The 22,661-nt window shown below is 42.0% G+C and overlaps 3 protein-coding genes across 4 annotated transcripts; 2 read left to right on the forward strand and 1 right to left on the reverse strand.

The window, feature by feature from the left end:
- Nucleotides 1-138: 138 nt before the first annotated feature.
- On the reverse strand, nt 139-5,328 carry LOC143324916 (sialoadhesin). Its single transcript, XM_076737725.1, has 8 exons — nt 5,154-5,328; nt 3,907-4,311; nt 2,652-2,963; nt 2,304-2,567; nt 1,463-1,735; nt 948-1,050; nt 692-857; nt 139-586 (listed from the first exon to the last, which is right to left on the reverse strand). Exons 1-8 carry the CDS (start codon nt 5,194-5,196, stop codon nt 431-433), a joined length of 1,722 nt encoding a protein of 573 aa, XP_076593840.1. The 5' UTR covers nt 5,197-5,328; the 3' UTR covers nt 139-430.
- Nucleotides 5,329-6,368: 1,040 nt separating this feature from the next.
- On the forward strand, nt 6,369-11,681 carry LOC143324032 (NLR family CARD domain-containing protein 3-like). Its single transcript, XM_076736208.1, has 7 exons — nt 6,369-6,696; nt 7,476-7,553; nt 7,668-7,712; nt 7,835-9,644; nt 9,975-10,061; nt 10,684-10,851; nt 10,993-11,681. Exons 1-7 carry the CDS (start codon nt 6,369-6,371, stop codon nt 11,324-11,326), a joined length of 2,850 nt encoding a protein of 949 aa, XP_076592323.1. The 3' UTR covers nt 11,327-11,681.
- Nucleotides 11,682-16,058: 4,377 nt separating this feature from the next.
- LOC143325087 (sialic acid-binding Ig-like lectin 13) lies at nt 16,059-21,383 on the forward strand. Of its 2 annotated transcripts, none has more exons than XM_076737978.1 (8): nt 16,059-16,204; nt 16,924-16,993; nt 17,232-17,567; nt 17,714-18,022; nt 18,983-19,297; nt 19,879-19,957; nt 20,250-20,328; nt 20,417-21,383. In XM_076737978.1, the coding sequence occupies exons 2-8, from the start codon at nt 16,951-16,953 to the stop codon at nt 20,843-20,845; spliced, it is 1,590 nt and encodes a 529-aa protein (XP_076594093.1). In that variant the 5' UTR covers nt 16,059-16,204; nt 16,924-16,950; the 3' UTR covers nt 20,846-21,383. The 2 variants fall into 2 exon arrangements, with proteins under 2 accessions (XP_076594093.1, XP_076594094.1); XM_076737979.1 differs by having other exon boundaries at nt 16,059-16,198.
- The last annotated feature ends 1,278 nt before the right edge of the window (nt 21,384-22,661 follow it).

A 22,661-nucleotide genomic window follows, 5' to 3' on the forward strand; every position in this document is an offset into this window, starting at 1 on the left:
CACTTTCAAAGAAACTTTAACGACTGCCTGTTACCAATGCAATTGGAGCGGCTGACTCGTGAGACCCTATGAAATCCGAGAGTCTGTGCTTGTGAGTTGTACAATAGACACAAGATGAAATGATGAAAAACCTCTTTTGTCAAACCTTTTCATCTTTTATAGAAAAAAAGAGCACAGAGGTAGGTCACAGGCCAACACTCAAAGAGACAGAAACTGTTCAGTATGGAGATTATGAGAGATAGACCATCATGAGCTATTCAAAAGATCACAGTGCATTGTCGTGAAATGCTGACACAGAGATATGCATGTACAATATATACAAAAACTGAAAATTACATAAACTACGCATGACCATCAGTATGACAGTGAATCTGAAGTGTAATGTGAGTTCAGCGTAGCAGGTGAATCATGTGACTTCTCCACAGTGAGCTCAGAGGATCTCCAAGTAAATGGCCGTGTCTGCATCGGCCACAGCAGCACCCTGCACCTCTCTCGTGCCTCTGACTCCCAAACCCGCCCGTCTGTCTGTTCCTCCACCCTCACCTCCTCTTCGTCTCTCTCCACCTCTTCTGCCCATTGGGCGGATCTGAAACAAAAAAAAGGGACAGATGTTGCTAATCCTCAAATTTGGGAATTAGTGAATTTTGAGATTTAGCGATTTTTCTCTCTGTTTCCGAGCGAGATCTCATACCTGCTTTGTATGGACAAAAAGAGGTGTGCAGTTCTGGTACACAAGCTGGTAGCTGCCGTTGGTGTAGATATGGGTTACTTCTGTGCAGTTGATGTAGAGGGGCATCTGGTCCTGATAAAGTCCCAATCCTCCAGGGTACACGGCTGGGCGTCTACTCAGGACATCTCTGAGAAGGGCAGAACAGGAGCGTGAACCCACAATAAGCAAGTGTGACAACATTAAGTGAACATTCAAAGAGTCGATTTGCTTCACATACTTCCCAGCTCTCTTTCGGCAGCAGTAGAAAAAGAGAGACAGAAGAAATATGATCAGGCAGATGGCCACAGTAGGTATCACCAACCACAGCAACGGTGTTGTCTCTGTGTATGGACACAAAGAGCAGACATGGATCAGGATATTATGTAAAACTATGATATAATAATCCCATTTTCTCCTCCCTGCCATGGATGAAATTACATGGATTACAGTCCATTATTAACTCATAACATATTCCTTGTCAGTCAAGCTTGATGCAATGGCTTCACTTAGAAATTCCAGAATATGATCTGTAAAAGCTTTTCAAAATGTGAAATACTAAGAATATGAAAAAATATAAAATGGACCGCAGCAACGAGTTCAGTCAGGGCACAACAGCATAAGGCTTTCTTTTCAGCATTCCTTAATTCAGTCTGCAGCTCATTCTCTCCAAGCTGCAGGCATGTTGCACAGATGTTTCAGCACCAGCCCAAGATCAGAGTGAAAATAAAGAAGAGGCAGAGCCTTTGAACACACCTGCTCCTCCCTGCAGCACCATCAGGGAGTCATTTCCCAGCGCGTTGAAAGCAAAGCAGATCACCGTCTGAGGTCTCTCCATGTGGCCCCTCAGAGTAGCTGTTAGCATGTCAGGCTCAGATGTTACCGACACGTTGTAATCACGAGGTGGAACGCTCCCATTCACGCTCCAGGTGACTGCTGGTTTGGGGTTGGAATCGACTGAACAGCGACACAACACCTCCAACTCCTCCACAACACAGGTGGAGGAAAGCCGGAGGATGACAGGTTTATCTGCAGGAGAGAAAGAGCACCTTCAAACTTGGCCTGAAACTCCTTAACTTATTACACTCAATATATTGTCTTTAAATTATACATTACTTTTTATTTATGTAATATTTTAAGTCCGTTTCAACATATTGCGCTTATTCTGTACATATGTAAAATGTCAAAAGTTTCCTTTAAAGCCATTCTCCATTTCAACTATGTTTAAATAGCTGTTTTGTCATTTTACTTCCTTGTAACACCTCAAAGGACAAGTCAACAGCTGCTGAAAATCTTGCTAACTTGTAGCGATTCAACTTGCTGCAGTGATGTCAGAGTGTACCCAGGCTGTGGTCAGTACACTGTGACATCACAGCTGGGGTGGTTACAGATGGAACAGAGAACACTTTAAACCAGACCCGATAAGTTCGAGGTGAAACAAACAAAACTTTCAACAGGAAAGAGCAGTGAAACGCTGCTTTTTAACCTGGTCTTACTGTTATTCTTTAACACCCCTGAACACCAAACATATGGAGGTAAGGCTCATAGTCCACATGTCTGTATGGCCATTGGAGTTTCCTCCAGGAAGTAGGATTACATTGTATGTTCAGTGACGTGGGCCGGGAGTCCCCTCGACCAATCAGGTTCTGTGCCGAGCAGCGGACCCTCATGTCGCGGGTCACGTTGAAGACCCGGACTGCGTGTGTGCGTTGGTGGAGGTGCACCGTTCGGCCATGTTGACTGTAGGACCAGCGGTACTCATACACCGGTGGGTCTGCTTTACATGAGCAGACCAGCAAGGCACTGCCCCCCTCCTGCACCATCAAGGACTGGACCTGAACCACCACATCCTTCGGTGAAACTACAGAGCATTAAAAAGAAAAAACAAGGTTTTAGTGGAAACTGAGCCGAGAAACACAAAGATAATCGTCAAAATTCTGCTTACATGTCACATGCAGATCCTTCGAAGTGGCCAGTGCTTGGGCTCCTGGGTAGCTGACTTCACATCTGAGCCTGGGTTTCACCTTGTGGGACACCGTGAAGGACAGAGAGGCCAGTAACATCAGCCTGTGGGGCTCCGGGTGGAGTGTCTGCACCTCTTCAGGCTCACTGTTGTTCAGCTGGGCTCCTCGCTCCCAGCGCCACTGCAGGGCAGGAGGTCTGGAGGGGCAGTGATAGCTGACGGAGCAGTTCAGGGTGACCAGCTGTCCCTCTGTGGCCACCAACATGCCGCTGATGACAGGAGGCTCAGGAGTGTCTGTCAGTGAGGAAAATCTCCATCATTACCATGTTTTACTTCTGTGTTTTAATACACAGCGATAAATCTCCTACGAAGAACATTATTGTGGATTATTTGTCCCAGATTTCCATATTTATATGGGTACAGGAACTTTTTAATTAAGGTGGATGATTCCTCAAGCCTTGTTTTGCCTTTTTACTTCTTTTACTACACAAAAGTGAAATTTAAATAAGATGAAATATCTGAAATGAGGGAAATACATGCTTGGTCTGACAAGACACGTCTTCTTCGCAGGCAGTTTTTATGTTAGAGCATTTCAGGTGTTTCAAGCTTCTTTGTCCTTAATTATTTTAATAAGAGATTGTGACTTCCTACTGAAGTTTTATTACTGGCTACTGGATCTGTTTGATCAGAACTGAGAAGCACAAAACTGCTTTTTTAAAGTCAGAATTTCTTCACTGAGACGAGACGTGTTGAAAGCTTGATGAGTGAAACGTTCCAGTTCTTATATCCTAGTTTATTTTAAGTAAAATTTCCCTCATTTTATTGCTTTCTTATCTTCTTTATGAAAGCCAGCTTTTTGCAGCTTTTATTTCATGTAATCCTAACTTGTACTATTGCTCATTCAATATAAAAGTACATCTTGGTATTCATTTATTGAAGTATTTGGCATGATGGTGACCTGAAGGATTAAATTCTACACAGATTTCTACACTTTGTAAACTAACACTCTTCAATATGCAATAGAAACTTTATTGCAGCCTTTTGGGTTTTTGGCTTTTGTATGCAATTAATCACTGTGTGTTTGCATAAGTTTGCTGCATCTCTGCTTCTATACAATCATAATTTTTCTAAGGTCACAAGCCTCGATACACATTATTTGGTTGTTAAATATAATAATAATAATATATAAAACTGCTTTTATAAAAAAGAGCAGCACAAGCATGACTCCCCCACTCACCCACTACATCCAGACTGAAGCTCCTTGGCTTCCCCCACAGTAAGTCATCACCTCCCTTCAGAGCGATCTCAAATATCCGTGAGTCATCCTGGCTGATCCTTTCGATCTTCACTGAGCAGTCTCCATCTGCGATTCGCCCAAAGAGGGACGTCCGGCCTTGGAAATCCCTGCTCGCTTGATCTCTGTCCTCGCTGTTAAAAGCGGTGCTGCGGAGAGAGAAGAAGTGGCCGCCACCTCTGAACCTCAGCCGGACGTCCACCCTCTCCTTCCTCCCCCAGAGAGGATGAGGAGCTAGAGGAGTGAAAGAGCAGGGAATCACCACGCAGGAGCCCACAAGAGCTTGGACACGGTCAGGGACTGAGGGCACAGGGGAGAGAGACTGGACCCCCCTCCACAAGGCTGCTGCTGTGATAGAGAGCAAGAAATGATTCACCAATACACAGATCTGACATTGCCTGCTTCTAGGTTCAGGGTTAAATAGCAGGAGGCAACAGCTTCTTTATCAAGCTATCCAGCCATATCACTGTGTCAATTGTGGTGTTCATGTTTCATGTGCTGGATGAATTTCTTAGTTTTAACTTGACCTTTATAAAGCCAAGGATTCTCTCTGTTCCAAGCTACAAAGCTCTCCCGTCCAACGGTGGTGGTGTAGCTGACTTAATACTTTAAGATATTCCTAAAAGGTCATCACAAAGAATACATTTGACATGAGGTCAGAGCCGCTGTATTTCGCCGCACTGTCTGCAAATGCATAATACGACCCAGTAAATTTCGTAACAGATGTATATTTAGAAAAGGGAAGAGAACAACTGCACTTTTGGCTCTGGAAAATTGACTACACTTAGTTTTTTACTCAGTGGATGTGATGTTGGAAATAGTCTAAAATCACAACTATCTTGATTATTTTTGGGATTGTTTGCATATGTATTTTGACAATGTCATCATTCTAATGGAAAAAAAATCAGTGGGCATACACAATAGTTATGAAAGCAACAGAAATGATTCTTATTTGTGAATATAATGTAATCCTCCATTAGAGTATATTCTGCAGGAGACATTTGCAGAAAAAAACAAACAATTTCTCCATCTCCTACAGTAATAGATTCATATAATAATGGCAATATCAGGGACAACAAGTCATAATTCAATATGTTAACATGACTGAATATTGATTAACCTTGAAAGTCATTCAGAAATCTGAAGCCGATGCATTTTTTAAAAAAATCATAAAGGATTAAATTACTCACCAAAAATCATAGGACACACAAGAAAGACAGTGTCCACATGCATGACTGCACCCCTGCTCTGCCAGCACAGACAGAGGGAAGGATGAGCACAGAGCAAAGAAGGGGAAGTTGGGGTGTTTCATTTTGCTCCTGGTTCCATGACTTCACTTTGATGCGTCCTCTTCAAGTAGCTTCAACCGTGCTTATTACATTCATTCATCACATACCATTGAGCTCGTGGCTCAGAATGTAATTTTGCCATCAGTAAGAGTAGGTTTACAACTTGGCAATGATTTAAACATGTCAAAAAATTCAAATAGTCATTCATGTAATGGAATTAGGAATTGTTTGCTAGGGAAAGAAAGAGCACAGCAAGTATCTGTGAGACAACACATGACAGTGGATGAGTCACTCTCATGCTGCTGACCATTTCCTCAAAGGCTCCGCCAACTAAAAGTGTTCATATCTGATTCCCTTTGTCTAAACAAAGCTTTCTAACTGAGCCTCTCTTACAGTGTGATAAAAGATACGCGGACAAAGGTTCTAGAGAAAGTGGGATAAAGCAGATAAATGATTAACGTTTCTGCCTGACACTGATTTATGGCTGTTCTGTCAGCAATAAATACATGCTGAGTAGGTGATAGCAGCTATTCAAAAGGTTGGAAACAAAGGAAAAAGTGTTTGTATTTCAACAAAAGACTGTTCAGTCAGCTGGCCGATCGATTTAACTACACAAAATTCTAGAAACTCTAGAAAAATGTACCACTTGGTAGTTATTCTTTTTGCATTACATTGGATTTTTTAAAGTAATTTTGAAATCATTTTTAAAGGGCGAAAATGCAAAACTGTTTATTTTTTTTCTGTTTCTGCAAGATCAAGGAAAAACCAACTAATCTGAGGCAAGAACAAAGACTTGAACTCCTTGAACTATGGACCCTTTGAAAAGTTGAGGCACGCCTTCCTGCACCTTGAGACAGAACACAAACTGCTTTCCTGACAACTCTGACAGCAATTGAAAAACTAGATGAGGGAACGCCACACAGAACATACCAATAAAACATTTCTTTAAGGTAAGCATTTTAATCATTGATTACTGTTTTTTATACAGTGGTTTTCCGAATTTAAGTGTGAGAACTGTAAAGGCCACAGAGTTCAAAGTTACGCCTGACTGTACTCTTAAGACAGAGTACAAATCATTAATTTAGAGCACTCCTCCCAACAGTGTTTTCTGAAGCCATGAACTCAGCTCAGCAATTGCTCCGGTCTCAGAGAGACTTGCTGCTGAACTGGACTCATGACCATCCAGCTCCCCTGCTGCGTTGGCTGCGTGATGCTGAGGTGCTTTCCTCTGCCCACTACCTGTCCTTGCTGGAGAGGTCACCTTCCAATGCCATAGCCCAGGCTCTAGAGACGGTGTGTGCCTCTGAGGAGAGCAGCCAAAAGTTCCTGCAGGTGCTGAGGGAGGTGCAGGATTATTACTGCAGCGATCTGCAGGTCTGGGTGGAGAGACACTGCAGGAACGATGCTGCCAGTAAGCCAGTGCCTACACCTGTAAAAGTTGAAGGTGAGGTTACTTTAATATGCTAGCACAAACTGGATGACTGGAGTTAAAGTCGTTCAAGTTTTACACCCTGAGTAACAAAGGTGTGAAAAAATGATTTACAGGGTATTATCAGCTATGATCTTTCTGACTTTTGCAATAAAGGAGTGTGGCATCATGCTGGTGATGTTGCTTTAGGGATGGCAATGTCTGTCAGTTAGTCAGTCCATCTCGTCCATCCATTTTTCCAGTGATCAGAGGATGAATCCTAGCAAAGGGACTCTGGCCATCCCCTGATCCTTGCTCCAATCCCACCAAGTTAACATTTCTTGTTTTGAATGAAATGTCTAACAACTGTTGGATAGGTCACTGTGTACTGCTGTTGCAATGACTTTGATTACCCGTAGCTTATCATGCAGAATCAAGATCAGGACAACATGTTGAAATGATTTTTGGTTTAGGACCAAATATCTGCTAAACTAATGATATTTCCATGAACCCAATAAGCATGTGTTAGCATGCTATCACGCTAAGATGGTGAATATGGTAAACATTATACCTGTGAAACAGGTTTTGAGCACATTAGCACATTGGTGTTAGCATTCAGCTACTAGCATGGCCACATACTCTTAGTCTTAATTGTTTTTGCATGTGATGAGTTATGCTGGAGAAATGCAATAAATGTGACATTTTTAAGCAAATGCATGACATCCAAACACACTTTAAAATACACTGTGTATTACAGCCTACAGTACTGTTCATAACATGTCTTATTTACTGTACGAATACCATAGTATCCACAGAGAAGAAGCCTAAAGGCCCCATTTCTAAACTGTTCAGAGGAAAGACCAAGGGATTTACTGTGACCACTGAGGTTAAAGGTATGGATTCACCATCATTTTAATAACTAGAGTTTAGAATATTATGTATATTATTTCTAATGCGTCTTCCATGTTTTGAAAATGTATTGAAGTCAAATTGTCTTCATTATGCAGAAGAACTGAAACCTACCAGGAGCGTAAAGTTAGCCAACATCCGAGGTATGCCAATATCTTTGGTGAAAGAAAGAGATGAGCCAAAATATTTATCCTATCAAAAACAGAAGAGTAATTCGACTCAAATCTGTTGACAATATATTTAATCTTGCTGTGTTTCATTGCAGTTCCCATTTCAGCCCATAAAACAACGCTACTGAAACGCACGGAGCAATTGAAGTGTTACTCGGAGGGTGAGGCAGTCACTTCTAACTCAGCTTCTCACATTGAAATCCGCTACACTGACCTTTTCGTGACAGAAGATGATGACTTAGTTGACAGCAACCAACATGAATACTTTGACCTTGCGAGCAGACGAGCTCGCATCTACGTCCATCAGGCTTGCCAGCGTATCCGGCCGTGCCATCTATTAAGCCCCCAAGGGCCATCGGGACGACCCCCCAAAAGGGTTAAAGTGAAGGGTATAGCTGGTATTGGAAAGAGTGTCGCAGTACAGAGACTCATCTATGAGTGGGCAATTGGAAAAAACATGCGTGAATTCACCTGCGTTTTTGACCTGCGCTTCAGAGAGCTCAATCTGATCGAGGCACCACTGAGCTTATTGGAGCTGCTTGGAAAACAGTTTCGGTACCTGAAGGAAGCTCTACCTGATCTTTTCACCTCACCATGCTCTTTGCTCTTCATCTTGGATGGATTAGATGAGTTCAAATTCCCCTTGGACTGGAACAGTCCTGACAAAAACATCGACGTTGGTTCAAAGGTGCCAGTGTCAGAGCTGATGGTGGCTTTAATCAAGGGAAGCCTTCTCCCAGAGGCATCAGTCATTCTCACGACAAGACCATCAACTGAAGCTCCCAAACGTTTCTTCCAGAGATGCTGTGTAGTGTTGGGCTTTGAGGAGGACCAGGTGAAAGAATATACCACAAAGTTCTACAAAGACAGTGAAGTTGCTGAAAAAGTCTACCATTACATCTTGAACAATGACAACCTTTTCGTGCTATCCTTCATCCCTCTTTATTGCTATATCATCTGCACCGCTATGGCTGAGTTCTTTTCTTCAGAAAATGAAGGTGATGATGACTCAAAGTCGCTGGAGCTAAACCCGCCCAGAACAGTCAGCGAGGTTTATTTCTGCTACCTATTTACAGCCGTCAAGCACCATGCACTGAGGGGGAGTGCAGAGAGAAGCACACCAAGATCTGAGGTTCTCTCGCTGGCAAGGCAACAATTGACAAACCTGGGAAAACTGGCTTATGAAAGCCTTTTACAGAAAAAGATCATGTTCAACAGAGCAGACTTGGAGAACTACAGCATCACACTCGCTGATCTTCAGACCACCTTTCTCTGTCACATCCTCCAGCCTCTCGAAGAGGAAACAGTGGAGATGTTTTCCTTCTTCCACTTGACTGTTCAAGAACATCTGGCTGCCCTCTACTGCACAATCAATTTCTTCAGCCAGGAGGACATAATCCAAGCTCTGGACTTCTGGTGCTTTGGGCAACGTCCATCATCCTCCACGGTTGCACCTCTGCAAAATATAGACCTCAACATGGACAAGCTGGAGAGCCTCCAGATGTTCACACGCTTCTTCATGGGAACGCTCCGAGCTCGGGTAGGAGGTCAGTTGGATGGCCTTGTTCTTTCCCCCATTGAGCAAGGGGATACCATCCCTGCCAGGCTGGGTTTGTGGTTCCAAGACCAATTTAAGGACAGGGTGCTTGAGAACCAGGCAGCCCTTAATCTTCTCCACTGCATGATGGAGTTCCACATGAAGGAAACTACCAGCATGGCAGCACCAGAGATCAAGAAACTCAACCTGTTTAAAATGAAGCTGACTGTTGTGGACTGTGCAGCCATGCACTATGTACTGCAGTTCTCTCCACACAAGCTGCAGGAGCTCAACTTAGGCTACTCCAACATTGGAAACAGAGGACTGTACAGACTGGGGCCGATCCTACATCGCTGTGAATCTCTCTAGTGAGTAACTGATTTTATTTGATTTTATACTGATTTGTCGTTTGATTTGGTAATGAAAACAAGCCTGGGTTTGAATTTGATTGGCTAATGCCTTTCTGTGTGGAGTCTGCATCTTCTCCCTGAGTCTGCACGCTGGAAACTGTACAATGTATGTCTAACTCTATGTGATCGACTGGCAACCTCTCTAGGGTATAATATGCTTCTCACCAAATGCATTCTGGGACAGAAGCCAGCCCCCTTACAAGCCTGAGAATGATAGGCAGTTCTGGAAAATAGATGATAAAATGGTAAAAGACATTGTTAACCTCATGTTTTTCTGTTCTTTTTCAGTTTGAGATACAACTGCCTGGATAGACAAGCAGCCATTTTAGAGTCTGCAGTTCTGAAATCAAACGAGTGCCAAGTGAAAAAGCTGTTGTAAGTCATGAAAGAGGATTCATTACATCACAACACCACTTTGAAAAATATACATTAAGGGTTTAGTGTTTGGAGGGTGCAACGGTCATAAAATGCATGACTTAGCAAATAATAGTGCTTGAGGGGACACACTGAACGGTCCGACTCATTATTTATCATGGAAGTCATTCTAAAAGCATATTAACAGATGATCAAAGTTAGGTTCACTTTTTGATTCTTTGTCAGTTCTTGCACCCCCAGTGGTTTCTGCACTGTTTTAATCGTAATTATTCATTAAGAGTATGAACATATTTATTATTTTATAGAATATTTTTGATAGCACATCCCAGCTGTACATACTTCCTACTAACATAATTAATCAATTAATGTGATCTGGACCCAGGTAAGTGACAAAACATGAATGGATGCATCAGCCAATTAAAAAATAATTAACAGATTTGTTTTTGCTGCAACTGAGACTTGTCCATTATGAGACAGTGACTCAAAAGACTCCACTGTTGCACCAGTGAAATTTAAGACTTTTAAAATTCATTTTAAAGCCTGAAGCTAAATTCAGTGCTGTCACTGGACACTATACTACTTGTATTTAACTGCAGCAGTATTCTCTTACTCATATATACAGTATGTGTGGCAATAACCTGGGTCCAGAGGGGGTTTTGGAGCTCTGGAACGCTCTGGAGCACAACAACACTGTGGAGGAACTCTATCTGGACATCACTGGCATCACAGAGCGAGGAACCGAAAACATCATTAACTGCCTCAGCAAAAACACCTCTCTGAAGACGCTGACGTAAGTCTTTAACACACCACCTCCTGCTGTCCTCTCAGTGTTACATTGTATGAAAACACTGCCATCTAGTGTGAATAAATGCCTTGTCACCATGTAAAGCAATAACTCCTGTTACTAATTGGTTATTTTCTCCTTCATCAGCATTGTTGGGAATGATATTGGAGAGGTGGGGAAGAGGAGGCTGAGGGAGCTGGAGCAACGTCGACCAGGACTCCGGATTATTGCCAACTTCGTGGATGACCTTGGATTACTTCAGGCCTACCTGGACTGGGTGGAGGAGATCCGGGTCGACAGAGACCAAATGGACTCAGTGAAGAATGCGGATGCCCTGCAGTCAGTGCTGAAGGGGCTCCAGGTGGCAGGAGAACAAGTGGAGAAAAGAGAGAACGCAGAGAAAGCAAAGGAGCTAAAGACAAAGATTGTGAAGCTGCTGAAGTCTTCCACAATCTCAAGTTATGTAGAAAATTGCACATAAGGGCGGGGCTCCACCTGACGGATGCTGTTTAAGATACACTGATGCATGTTAAGACCAATATTAGGCCTCTTGTTGCCAGAATTTCTCATGACAATGTCAAAAGTGTTGAGTACCATTTTGCCTTCCTGTCCTTGATTCTGTTGTTGAGTTAGACCACGCAGACAGTCTAAGGCAGAGACACGCTTTCGTGGATCCCACCACTGCAACCTGTCATTTCTCTCAGCATCATCCATCAGTTCTAATGGCATAGGGTCATCTTGCAGTGATTGCACGCGCAACAGATCCGGGGGTCTGATCCTAACTTGTCTGTGTGTCAGAACAGACTTAATGAAACTGACAGAAACTCTGGCAGCCCAGTGAAACACACCAAAAGCCATAAGTATATCTATATCGAAGGAAGAATCTAATATGATTGTATGATTTGTGAATATATGATTCTGTGAATTTCCTTTGGGGATGAATAAAGTATCCATCGATCTGTCTATCTGACTGATAATATGATTGTACTTTGTAACAGCTAAAGATGAGTAGATCATGAACTGTCTGGTCACACTTAAGTCAGTGCTGAAAACTGCCTTCAAAGGCAGATCAAAGGACAACATTCTAAAATGGAGTGATGTCATTCTGATGTCACTGAAATGTGATGTCACAAGTGTTCAAACAATAAATCAAATCAAAACAAGAACACAAAAGGAAGAGTCCACACCATAGTCAGACATAATTACACAGCATAGAGTGCATTTTTTAAACGTTTTTCCACAAATATGCATTTCTTAATAAGAGAACTTTTCTGTGTGAGCCTGTTGATAAACTCATGTAATCTGAATGTATATATATGTAAATTTTTTTTTTCATTTATTCTTTTTATATGTCTCCTTTATTCTTGTTGTCTGTGATAACTTAATTTGTCCAGCGTGGGATCAACAAACTTTGCGGTTATCCTATCAAACAGACTTTTCTGTTGTACTATGAAATATGTTGCTATCATTAATCCAGTAATGTTGCCTGATTTATTTGATTAAATGAAAACAAACTTCAGATATATGCACATTTTTAACCATGATGAAAACAACTTCACTCTACCTGGAGAGTATAGTATTAAATGTGTGTTGTATGAGAATGTCGGTAGTGCATACATCAAGTGAAGGCTGATATCTGATTGGATGAGTCTGCTGTGAAGCCCTTGACCATGTGGAATTCATACTGAACATTGCTAATGTGGCGGTACGAGGGCTGATACAGTCTTATGGACCAGATCAGAGTATATAAATTTTGGATAGGAAAGCCGACAACGCCACCCTGGGATTTTTCACCAAGGGAATTCTGGATAGTAGAGGTTGTAATAGAGAGGCACGCAGGTAAGTTATACAAAGGAGGGCAGGAGGTGTGGTTCAATGTCAATCAAAGGTTTATTAACAAATCACTCAAGGTAAAAGAAAACAGACTTAAAAGGAACTAAGGTGTTAACACCCCACTCCAACGGGGAAGCTTACCGACAGTGCAGGGGAGACCTGGGGGAGGAGGTCCAACTTAAAGGAGGGGCACCCCACTCACACGTGACACCTAACCCGAAAGTGAATTACACCACAAACTCAACCCCAGGATCACACCACACGCAAGGGACACCGCCACCCGGGACACCACCACCACCGTCGGCTCCCAACAACTAGAAAGGAGAGGGGAGAACACAATTAGTTTGCAATGTCACTGGTTATTGGTGTTAAAAGCCACAAAAGGCAAGTACTCGGTAGCACAAAAGAAAACCAATGACAAACAAACAAACCAAAAAAAAAAAGGAACAAAGAATACAAGCCTCTGGCCAGAGATACAAAACAACAAATGTACATAAATTTTAATTCGAAATGAAAATTAAATAATAATTAACCAACCAATGAATTTAAAGTAACACAATGCACTCGAAGAATCAGGCGAAAAGTGCCTTATCCCATCTGAGCCCCCCCCCCCCCACGCGCACTCACACTCGCACACTGACACACACACACACACACACACACACACACACAGTCCAGACTGGGCAACCACCGCCGGGGCCCGATGTTAGGAGAGGAGCTGGGCCGGAGTACCAGGGCCCAAACAACCACTCCAAGCTAGTCCCAACACGAAGCGGTGGCAGCGATAGCCAGCTGGACAAGCAGTGGCGAGCGGAGCAGGAAGTAGCGAGCGAAGTGGAAGCAGGAGCAGCATGCACAAGCTACAGGCAAGAAGGGTCGGCGAAGCAGCAGCGTTCCTGCACTAATCTTAGCTTCCAGGTTCGATCCCCTGGTCCGGATCAACGGGCGTTCAGCCAGTGAGGAGAGAGATGAAGAGGCTCTGCACGGCTCGGTGCAAAGAGGAGCGTCTATGGTGCGCCGGTGATGCCTCAGCGCCGCTGGTCTCCTTTCTGTCTAATACTTATGGCCAACAAGGAAGATCACCACCATCCTCTTAACCATGATGGACCCCTGCACGGAGAAGAGAGGAGGAAGTGGAAGGCTGGGAAGCGGAAGGGCCTTCAAGCCAGGAAGTGAGAGAGGATGAGGGAGGGACACAGTCTACCTTTTATACCTTCGCCCTCTGCACCGATAGGCTAATGCGCCAGGTATAATACAGAGCAGCCGACCCCCCCGGTATTCAGCCCTAGCAGCATATCATACTGCTACACTAACTTAAATCAAGGAATGTGTCCTTTTTTTTTTTGGCTCATGGGGTCAAATAAACAGCTTTCATTCTCACTTTTTCTGAAGCATTCTTACCAGCATCAAATCAATGATTCTTGCTGACACTGGGTCTTGCAATAGACTTTTAAGAGTCTAATAGTTCTGAAGGCCAAAAAAAGAAGAAACAGAGCTGCACCTACTTTGAAGACACTGTTGTAAGAGCTCCATGCAGGTGAAGTCTTGTTCCTGCCCTGGTCGCTGTAATGTCTAATCCAGGATCCAGCATTTGAGGTCAAAGCTCTAGTCTGGGGTCGAATGTTGGTGGAAATGGGTAAAATTCTTGTCCGACTTAAAGCAACCTGGAATTTGTGTTTTAAATTAGAAACAACTTGTTGGACAAGGTGGAGAAAAGCTCTAATTCTGGCTTGGGCAAAGTCACAACAAGTTAAAATTATTTCTTGGGGCCAGCTGATAAAGGCCAAAGTTGCTGCTCTGCACATGGGAACAACAGCTGTGTTGGCAATGCACTGAGCCGCTGCACTTTCTGCAGGGACCACTGTTCTCTCTGGTCTAACATGTTTTATAATTTCCCAGGCTCTGATATGGTCCCCACACTGATGCATGTTAAGATCAATATTAGGTCTCTTGTTGCCAGAATTTCTCATGACAACGTCAAAAATGTTGAGTACCATTTTGCCTTCCTGTCCTTGATTCTGTTGTTGAGTTAGACCACGCAGACAGTCTAAGGCAGAGACACGCTTTCGTGGATCCCACCACTGCAACCTGTCATTTCTCTTAGCATCATCCATCAGTTCTGACGGCATAGGGTCATCTTGCAGTGATTGCAGGCGCAACGGATCCGGGGGTCTGATCCTAACTTGTCTCTGTTTCAGAACAGACTTAATGAGACTGACAGAAACTCTGGCAGCCCAGTAAAACACACCAAAAGCCATAAGTATATCTATATCTATATCGAAGGAAGAATCTAATATGATTGTATGATTTGTGAATATATGATTCTGTGAATTTCCTTTGGGGATGAATAAAGTATCCATCGATCTGTCTATCTGACTGATAATATGATTGTACTTTGTAACAGCTAAAGATAAGTAGATCATGAACTGTCTGGTCACACTTAAGTCAGTGCTGAAAACTGCCTTCAAAGGCAGATCAAAGGACAACATTCTAAAATGGAGTGATGTCATTCTGATGTCACTGAAATGTGATGTCACAAGTGTTCAAACAATAAATCAAATCAAAACAAGAACACAAAAGGAAGAGTCCACACCATAGTCAGACATAATTACACAGCATAGAGTGCATTTTTTAAACGTTTCTCCACAAATACGCTTAATAAGAGAACTTTTCTGTGTGAGCCTGTTGATAAACTCATGTAATCTGAATGTACGTATGCATGTAATTATACATGAAGCACATGCACGTATGTATCTGAACAAATGGAATTCATCAGCATTCATGGGATTTTGATGTTGACTCCTATTCCTCCTCGAACTTCAATTTGAAGAAAATGGTTTCTAATGAATAATATTTTCACTGTTTGATAAACAACAGCTTTTTACATGAAACACACTGATCATTTGAAAGGCAGGAAGAGCTTTTGTGTCACAGTACATTCTTAGAGCAGGGTTCATGGGAAACATTGTACCAATATTGGCCGTTTATTGAAAATCCTCTGTCTATATTTGAAATGTCTGTATTTGAAATTTGATGAATTCAATCATTTAATACCTACCAGAAAGATTTGAGCTTTTATGGAATTCAGCTGAAAGTGTTCAAAGATTTCTTTAAAATATCATTGGAATATTTTACCATTTTCAGAGAATTATTTGGCATATTTCTTTGGGAAGATGGATTTATAGTTTTTGAAAATTAGAAAGACTTCTTACATCTGCAAACTAATATACGAGGAAATGAACCAAACATGAACTTTTCCCTCTAGAATCACCAGACTCCTTAACTTGACATTCTGTCCATTACCAGGTTGGTACTGCAAACATATTTCATTGAATGACCAACACATGAATATTTGGGCTGTGTACAATCATTACTGATGACAAGTGCATTTCATTGTCACACGCATGTGCACTTTGGTGACTTCTTCATTTTCAAGTCATTTCTCGCAGGCGGTTTGAAAAAGCAGCACAACCTTAAAGGAACTTCGCTCCTCTATACACCTCTGCTCAACAGACCTGAGGTAAATGTAAGTCATCTTAACTATGATGCATATCAAATCATCTATGTTTATGTCCAGTGTGAAACGAAAGTCTCAAGTTTAACTTTGTGAAAGGTGACAAAATTTCTGTTTCACACTTTGACGCCGTCATTCAGTTTTGGTTATGGACTTCTGTTGAATTTAGTAGATGCCTAAAACAAACTATAGCCTTGTGAACGCGTAGAAAATAATTAAATGAGGATTAAATAAAAGATACAATGTGTATTTTGGTCATTTCTGCCTTTTACAGCCTCACAGTATAGCTTCCTGTTTTTCTTTGTTATTTCATCTTCTACATCTTGTTTAACTGCAGTAGGATGTTGCAGCGCTGACAAACTGAAAATTATAAAAAAAATACTTGCTCTTGCAGTGACTAGAAACACTAAACCAGTATTACCTGAATATCTCCATCACTAAACATTCATAAAATTGGTTAACTTAATGGTTCATTTGTGTTTTATAAAGGAATTAATAAGTAATATAGCCTCTTTATCCCTTACGAATTATAAATAGGGGTGCTGCGTTGCCCTCACGAACACACCTAGAATTTAATTTTGTTGGAATTCATTTGAGTTTTCCACATTGATAAAGATCGGAAAAGACATATAGAGCCAGCAACACAATTCCCCATATGCTCCCCTTCTTTTAAAATCTGAGTGAATAAGCGATGAAATGTACTGAAGATGTGAACTGGTTGTGATCTCCAGGGCCTCTGCATCTCCTGACACACAAAAATGACTGCAACTCTGACTCTCCTGATTGGCTGTCTGCTGCAAGGTGAGCTGACGTTCTTTCGCATTTGGATCAATGACTCTAAAAAACGATTTAAAACTATGACTTAAGCATTCACAGCACAACAGTATGTGTAATACAAGCTGTAGCAAATAAAGGACCTGCACCTTCGAATCAAGTTCTAGTGCTTAATTTTAACCTGCCGACCAAACAGTTACATTTCCTCATTGCTGTGAACTAGTATTCACTTGTTGTTATTCAAAGATTGCGTCTTGTGTTTCAGGTGCCCTGTGTGGACAGTTTAACGTCATTATGCCTCAGGCTATAGAGGTTCTCAGTGGATCCTGCGTGACCATCCCCTGCTCCTTTGATATAATGGACGAATATGAACCAAACTTAAGTAATTCATGCAAAGCAATTTGGAAAAGAGATGAGAATGTGTTTGATAGCAGTTCACTTTCTCTACAAGGACATTTAGAAGGAAACTTAACAAGAAAAAACTGCACTACAACCCTGAACGACATGCAGGCACAAAACAGCAAGTACTTCTTCAGACTGGAATGTGACAATGCCCTGAAATATAGCTTTCATCCACAAAAAATAGAAATTTCAGTCAGAGGTAAGTTCTGAAGCCAATTTAGTTGCTAGTTTTAGTTTTGCATTTATTGCATTTTGAAAATAATGTTTGTTTGTTTGTTTTTTTAAAAAAAGGAGAGGAATGATTCTGTTTATTTACTGACTGGTCAGAATGTACCTTCCCACCAGATGCTCCACCCACACCGACTCTGACTCCGTCCACGCTGACGGTGAAGGAGGGGAGCTCAGTGAGTTTGAAGTGCTCTGCTCCAGCTCCATGTCCGTCCCATCCTCCAACACTGAAATGGACCCCCAGCCTGGCTGACAGTCAGGAGACACTGCAGGAAAATCCAGACAAAACCAAAGTCATGACCTCTGTTCTGACCTTCACTGCTTCTCTCCTCCATCACAGACAGAAAATCTCCTGTACTGCCATCTACAACAAACAAGACGGCAGCACTAAGTCTGTTGGCACAAGTTTAACAGCTGATGTTTTCTGTAAGTTAATATGTCCTCTGCTGAAATTCACCATTACTAACATTGGAATTGATCTCTTGTCTCTTAGTTTTGTTGACTGAGTTTAAATCACGCCTGACATGATCAGTCCATCAATGCATCAGTCAGTTAACTGTCATGAAGGTTGACCGTGTAAGACCCAAAAGCAGAGCGGTAGACAGAAATCGGTGCAAGCAATTTAGTGGTACATTATCAATGTTCAGCTGTAGCTTGATCTGGGAGGGCTACGAGGAATGGTAGACAAAGGGAGGTCAGGGAGACGAGGGAGGGACAATTTGGCTGAATTATGGCAGGTAATCCAGGTGGAGAATGGCTTTGAGGTTCCTCAACAGAGGAGACAAAACCAAGATGTGAGGTCAGAGCACAGAGCAGACTAGCAAGAGCAGAACAAGAGCCAAGACAACATACCACATGGAACAACTGAGGAAGACTGGAGTGAAGGACCGGGCTTTATATACTGTGAGCTTTGATTGCTGGATGAACCTCAGGTGTGCAGGTGGCTGGCAGCAGGTGAACCACGCCCACTCCAGCTCAGGCTGAGGGGAAGCAAGAGAGGGGGAGCAACACAAGAAAGCAGGCAGGATGATACTGCCAATCCTGACATTAACAGAAAAATAACAACAGTAACAACTTCGATAAGTGATTAATAGTTAGTCCTTGGTAAATATTTACCATTTCCTGTTGTCCAAGTGTGAGGATTCTGTCTGGCTAAAAGATGCAAAATGACCATAATGAGACACAAACCCAAAGATGATGCCATGTTGTTTGTAGCTGTTTCTGCACTTACAGAAAATAATGAACTTGGAGAAAACTGCATTTCACTTTGCACTATGACGGTCTTCTTATATCAGCACATCTTGTCATTCATTTTTGCTGACTTGATTAAACATGAGTCAGCTTGACTCTTGATTTGTTTGTCTGTCTCCTCTACATTCATTACAGTCGCTCCACAGATCCTGTCCTCCTCTGATTGCACCAAAGCTGCAGACCACCTCAGCTGTTCCTGTGAGACTGTGGGAAATCCTCCTCCCACCTCAGAGTGGTATTTGGACGGGTTACCCATCAGTCAATCGGACAAGTTCGCAACCAGCAATGAGTCTCTAAATGACACAGGTCTGAGGAGCATCATCATTGTGAATCAACCACAATGCAGGGATCTTTCCACCTTGCTCTGCCACAGCTCCAACTCTCTAGGATCTGCTACTCAGCGATTTTATGTCTACAGCTTCAAACCTCAAACATCTGCAGAAAGTCACGGTCTGTCTTTGTGCTGAACACGAGTTCTATTGATTAGTCGTATCGTAATGATCGTAAACATTGGCAGTGACACAGTGATGATTAGCTTCAGTAAGAAGTTATGAACCAGGGTGTTTTGGTAATGCTTGTTACTCATCTTTACTGCAACTTACTGTAACTTCACCATCAGTGCCTGTGTCACTTAGTGGCATTTCTTAAAGTAGGTGTGTGACTGAGGGCCACAATGAACTAGTAGGAGAGGGACACTCACACACAACATAAAGGCACTATAAATGGGCGGGAAGGACAAAGAGGGAGAATGAGAAAACCTTACTGGGGTCAAGTCACCCAGGAATGAATGCACTTGTATTGATACTTGGTATCGGCAAGTATCCAAATACTTGTTCTTGTACTTGGTCTGAAGAAAAATGGTTATTGGTGCATCCCCACTTCCTGCCGTGTGTTTACCGTGTCACTTTTGAAATGACTCAAACCAAATTTCATCAGAGAAACTATTGACTAATACCTTCATTAATCCACCTCCTGTTTCCTGGACAACTCACTGGGTAATCGCTTCTTTATTCTAACCTTGTATGTTTCAGACCTGGTGATGTTGACAGTCTTCATCACCACAGCTGTCGCACTGCTAGCACTCGTATGTGCTCTGCTGTTGGTCATCAGGTAGGCTTGAGACAAAATGTTCAGAGCACCCCTCCACATTATTGTTCCTGTTTTATTAACCTTCATTTGGACTGCTTTTGTAACTCTGAGTGCAGAATGTAGACCAACGTCCTGAGCAGGACTGACCAGGTCCTGTCCAACAAGTCACCCAAACTGCACAGTGCAATTGATTCTATTACATGGTTTGGGAGATTTTCTTGTTTGCTGTCACTGTGATCAATGATGTTGATTAATTAAACAAAGCCTAATCAAATATACCCATGTAGGTAAAATGTTCTCGTGTGTTTTTCAGGGCTCAGAAGACTCAAAACAAGCTTCTCAAGAGCATAGTTGCAATTAGCCAACGTCTAACAAATGGAGAGGGAAATGAGGTACTTAAAGCAAGGCAGTTTTCTACTTTAGGTAATTAACCAGACAAACAGAGGATCTGTACCACAGATGTTTTCTCTTTAATTGCAGGCTCCCAATGCAACAGAAGAGGACATTTATGTCGAAGTCAATACGCCAGGACAGGCAGATGTTGCCCACCCTGCAGCTATCTCCGAGCCAAACGGCGCCGACTTGCCAAGCTCTGAGCCAGACAATGCAGAAGAAGCCAGGAAAAGCTCAGAGACGAATGAGGACAGTAGTGATGTGATATATTCTAATGTGATTTGGAAGAGCAAAATCAAGAAGAAGGGAAAAGACGCAGCAGACATGGATCAGGCTGGGAGCTCCTATCTTCAGGAGGAGAGGTGCATGGGAGGAGGCATGTGTGCAAATTTTTCCAGCAACACACTGGAGATGGGACGCCTATCTGATGAGCTGGAGCCTAAAAATGTAAATCAGGAAGTGGAATGTGAATATGCCCACGTTAAATTTCAAAATAAGAGTGCTATGTACACATAGATGACAGATCGCTGTGCCTCATTTTATGCATGTTTTCTTGTTTTTGTAGTTGTTCCTTTGGCACAAATTTAAATGAACAGAATTAGGCTCCTTTGTTTTCAGGTTAATGGGGTTTTTAAGATCTTGAACCTTTTGTTAAAAATGAACTGGTTGTAGATGTAGAGGTACGTATCTGTCTCTGCATTATCCTTTAAATCTAGAGTTACACATTTTTATTCTCTCAGTAGCTGAATGTTCTCGTCAATTTCCAGTTTTGTATTGAATATATCTTTTAATGCGTCTCACCTCTGCCACAGTGTTTTAAACAAGTACTGTACAACAAGTAGTGGTGTGTTTAATATACCAGATTTTGGAGACATGCAAGAGAGTCTCTCTGTCAGACTCTCTCGCCGCTGCAGATGACTGCTTTAAATTAGCTCAGCAAATTTCCTGTTTGAGACTGAATGGAACTGAAGGTGTGAAGAGGGGATTAGGTGGTGATTGAAGGGGTAGACCTGAACACGGTAACAGATCAATGGGCCATAATGGACACATTCATGTAGCAGCTACTGGCAAGGTAAGCCCTCTTGCCCATACGACTCACAGAAAAACATGAATCCAGTGACTGTTTTTTAATTCCCAAAGCTACTACTTTTACTTACTTTCTGATGAAATGTTACAGCATATATAATGTAGTCAATAATGGCAATCAATAAAAAGAATTTGCAGCTTTTTTGAAATTGTAAAAAGTGTTGCTACACATGTGCAATGCAAGGCTGATGTATGGTCATTATGTGTTGTAATCCATTCTTGAAGAAAACGTTGGCATTAAATATGGTTAAAGCAATATTTTCTCCAAGATGTTTTTGTCTCTCGTCAAAGATCTCAAATGTACAGAAGTCAAAGCATGGGCCATCGGTTGACATAGAAGATGAAATAAGGTTTCATGTGCCTCAATTAAAGAAGAAAATAAGCTTCTTCTTCCTCTTCCTTCCTCTTATTTTTCTTCTCCTTCTTCTTTTTCTTCTTCTTGACACACATCAAAGTCAGCGCAGACCGGAGAGCAACTCTGAGGTGGACAGACTGTCCAACGTTTATGAAGACAGGACAAAATTTGGCCACTGGCAAAGGTGCAGTGGGTGTGACTGATGCAGTGGCTCACAACAGACCATCATCACCATATTTTATGCATAAAATACATCTAAAAAATACTCCACGTGGATCAGACTGGGGGCTGATAGAGACTTTGACACAAAGAACCAAATACCTCAAATCAAATTGGATTCATATCTTTTAACAGGTGCTGTGGATTGTTCTGTCTCTACACACTAAGCGTCATTTTCAAGTCACACGTCTATTTTTTTTTTTTCTCCTCTTGCTTTATTGGTCAAGCGTTGAGAAATATTAAAACTGTACTTTTGACTTCCCACAGAGCTTGGACCTGCTGATCAGAGGACATCCGCTGCTGTTCTCACAATGTAGGTCTCTTGCAGTAGTTCTCACTTTGCTGCTATAAAACAATAGAATTGGTGCAATAGTTTTTTATTGCACCAGTTTCTTTTCATACAGTCTTGTCAGACTCGACAACGGCTAGTTTTTTTAATCAATATTTAATCTTGAACATATATTTCATATTGACTATGATTAACTGAATTTTAATACTTTATTTGTATTGCACCTTTTTTGCAAGGAATACAGCTCAAAGTACATTACAACAAAGAAATCATATGCACCAAGTTCTTCACATAAAAAAAGACATCAAATTCATTCACACATCACCCTGATATTATCTATCATAGATTCTCTTACTTTGACTACAGTGGTGGAAAGAGTCTGT

Source organism: Chaetodon auriga, chromosome 8 (assembly GCF_051107435.1).
Source record: "Chaetodon auriga isolate fChaAug3 chromosome 8, fChaAug3.hap1, whole genome shotgun sequence".
In the NCBI taxonomy this organism is placed as follows: domain Eukaryota; kingdom Metazoa; phylum Chordata; class Actinopteri; order Chaetodontiformes; family Chaetodontidae; genus Chaetodon; species Chaetodon auriga.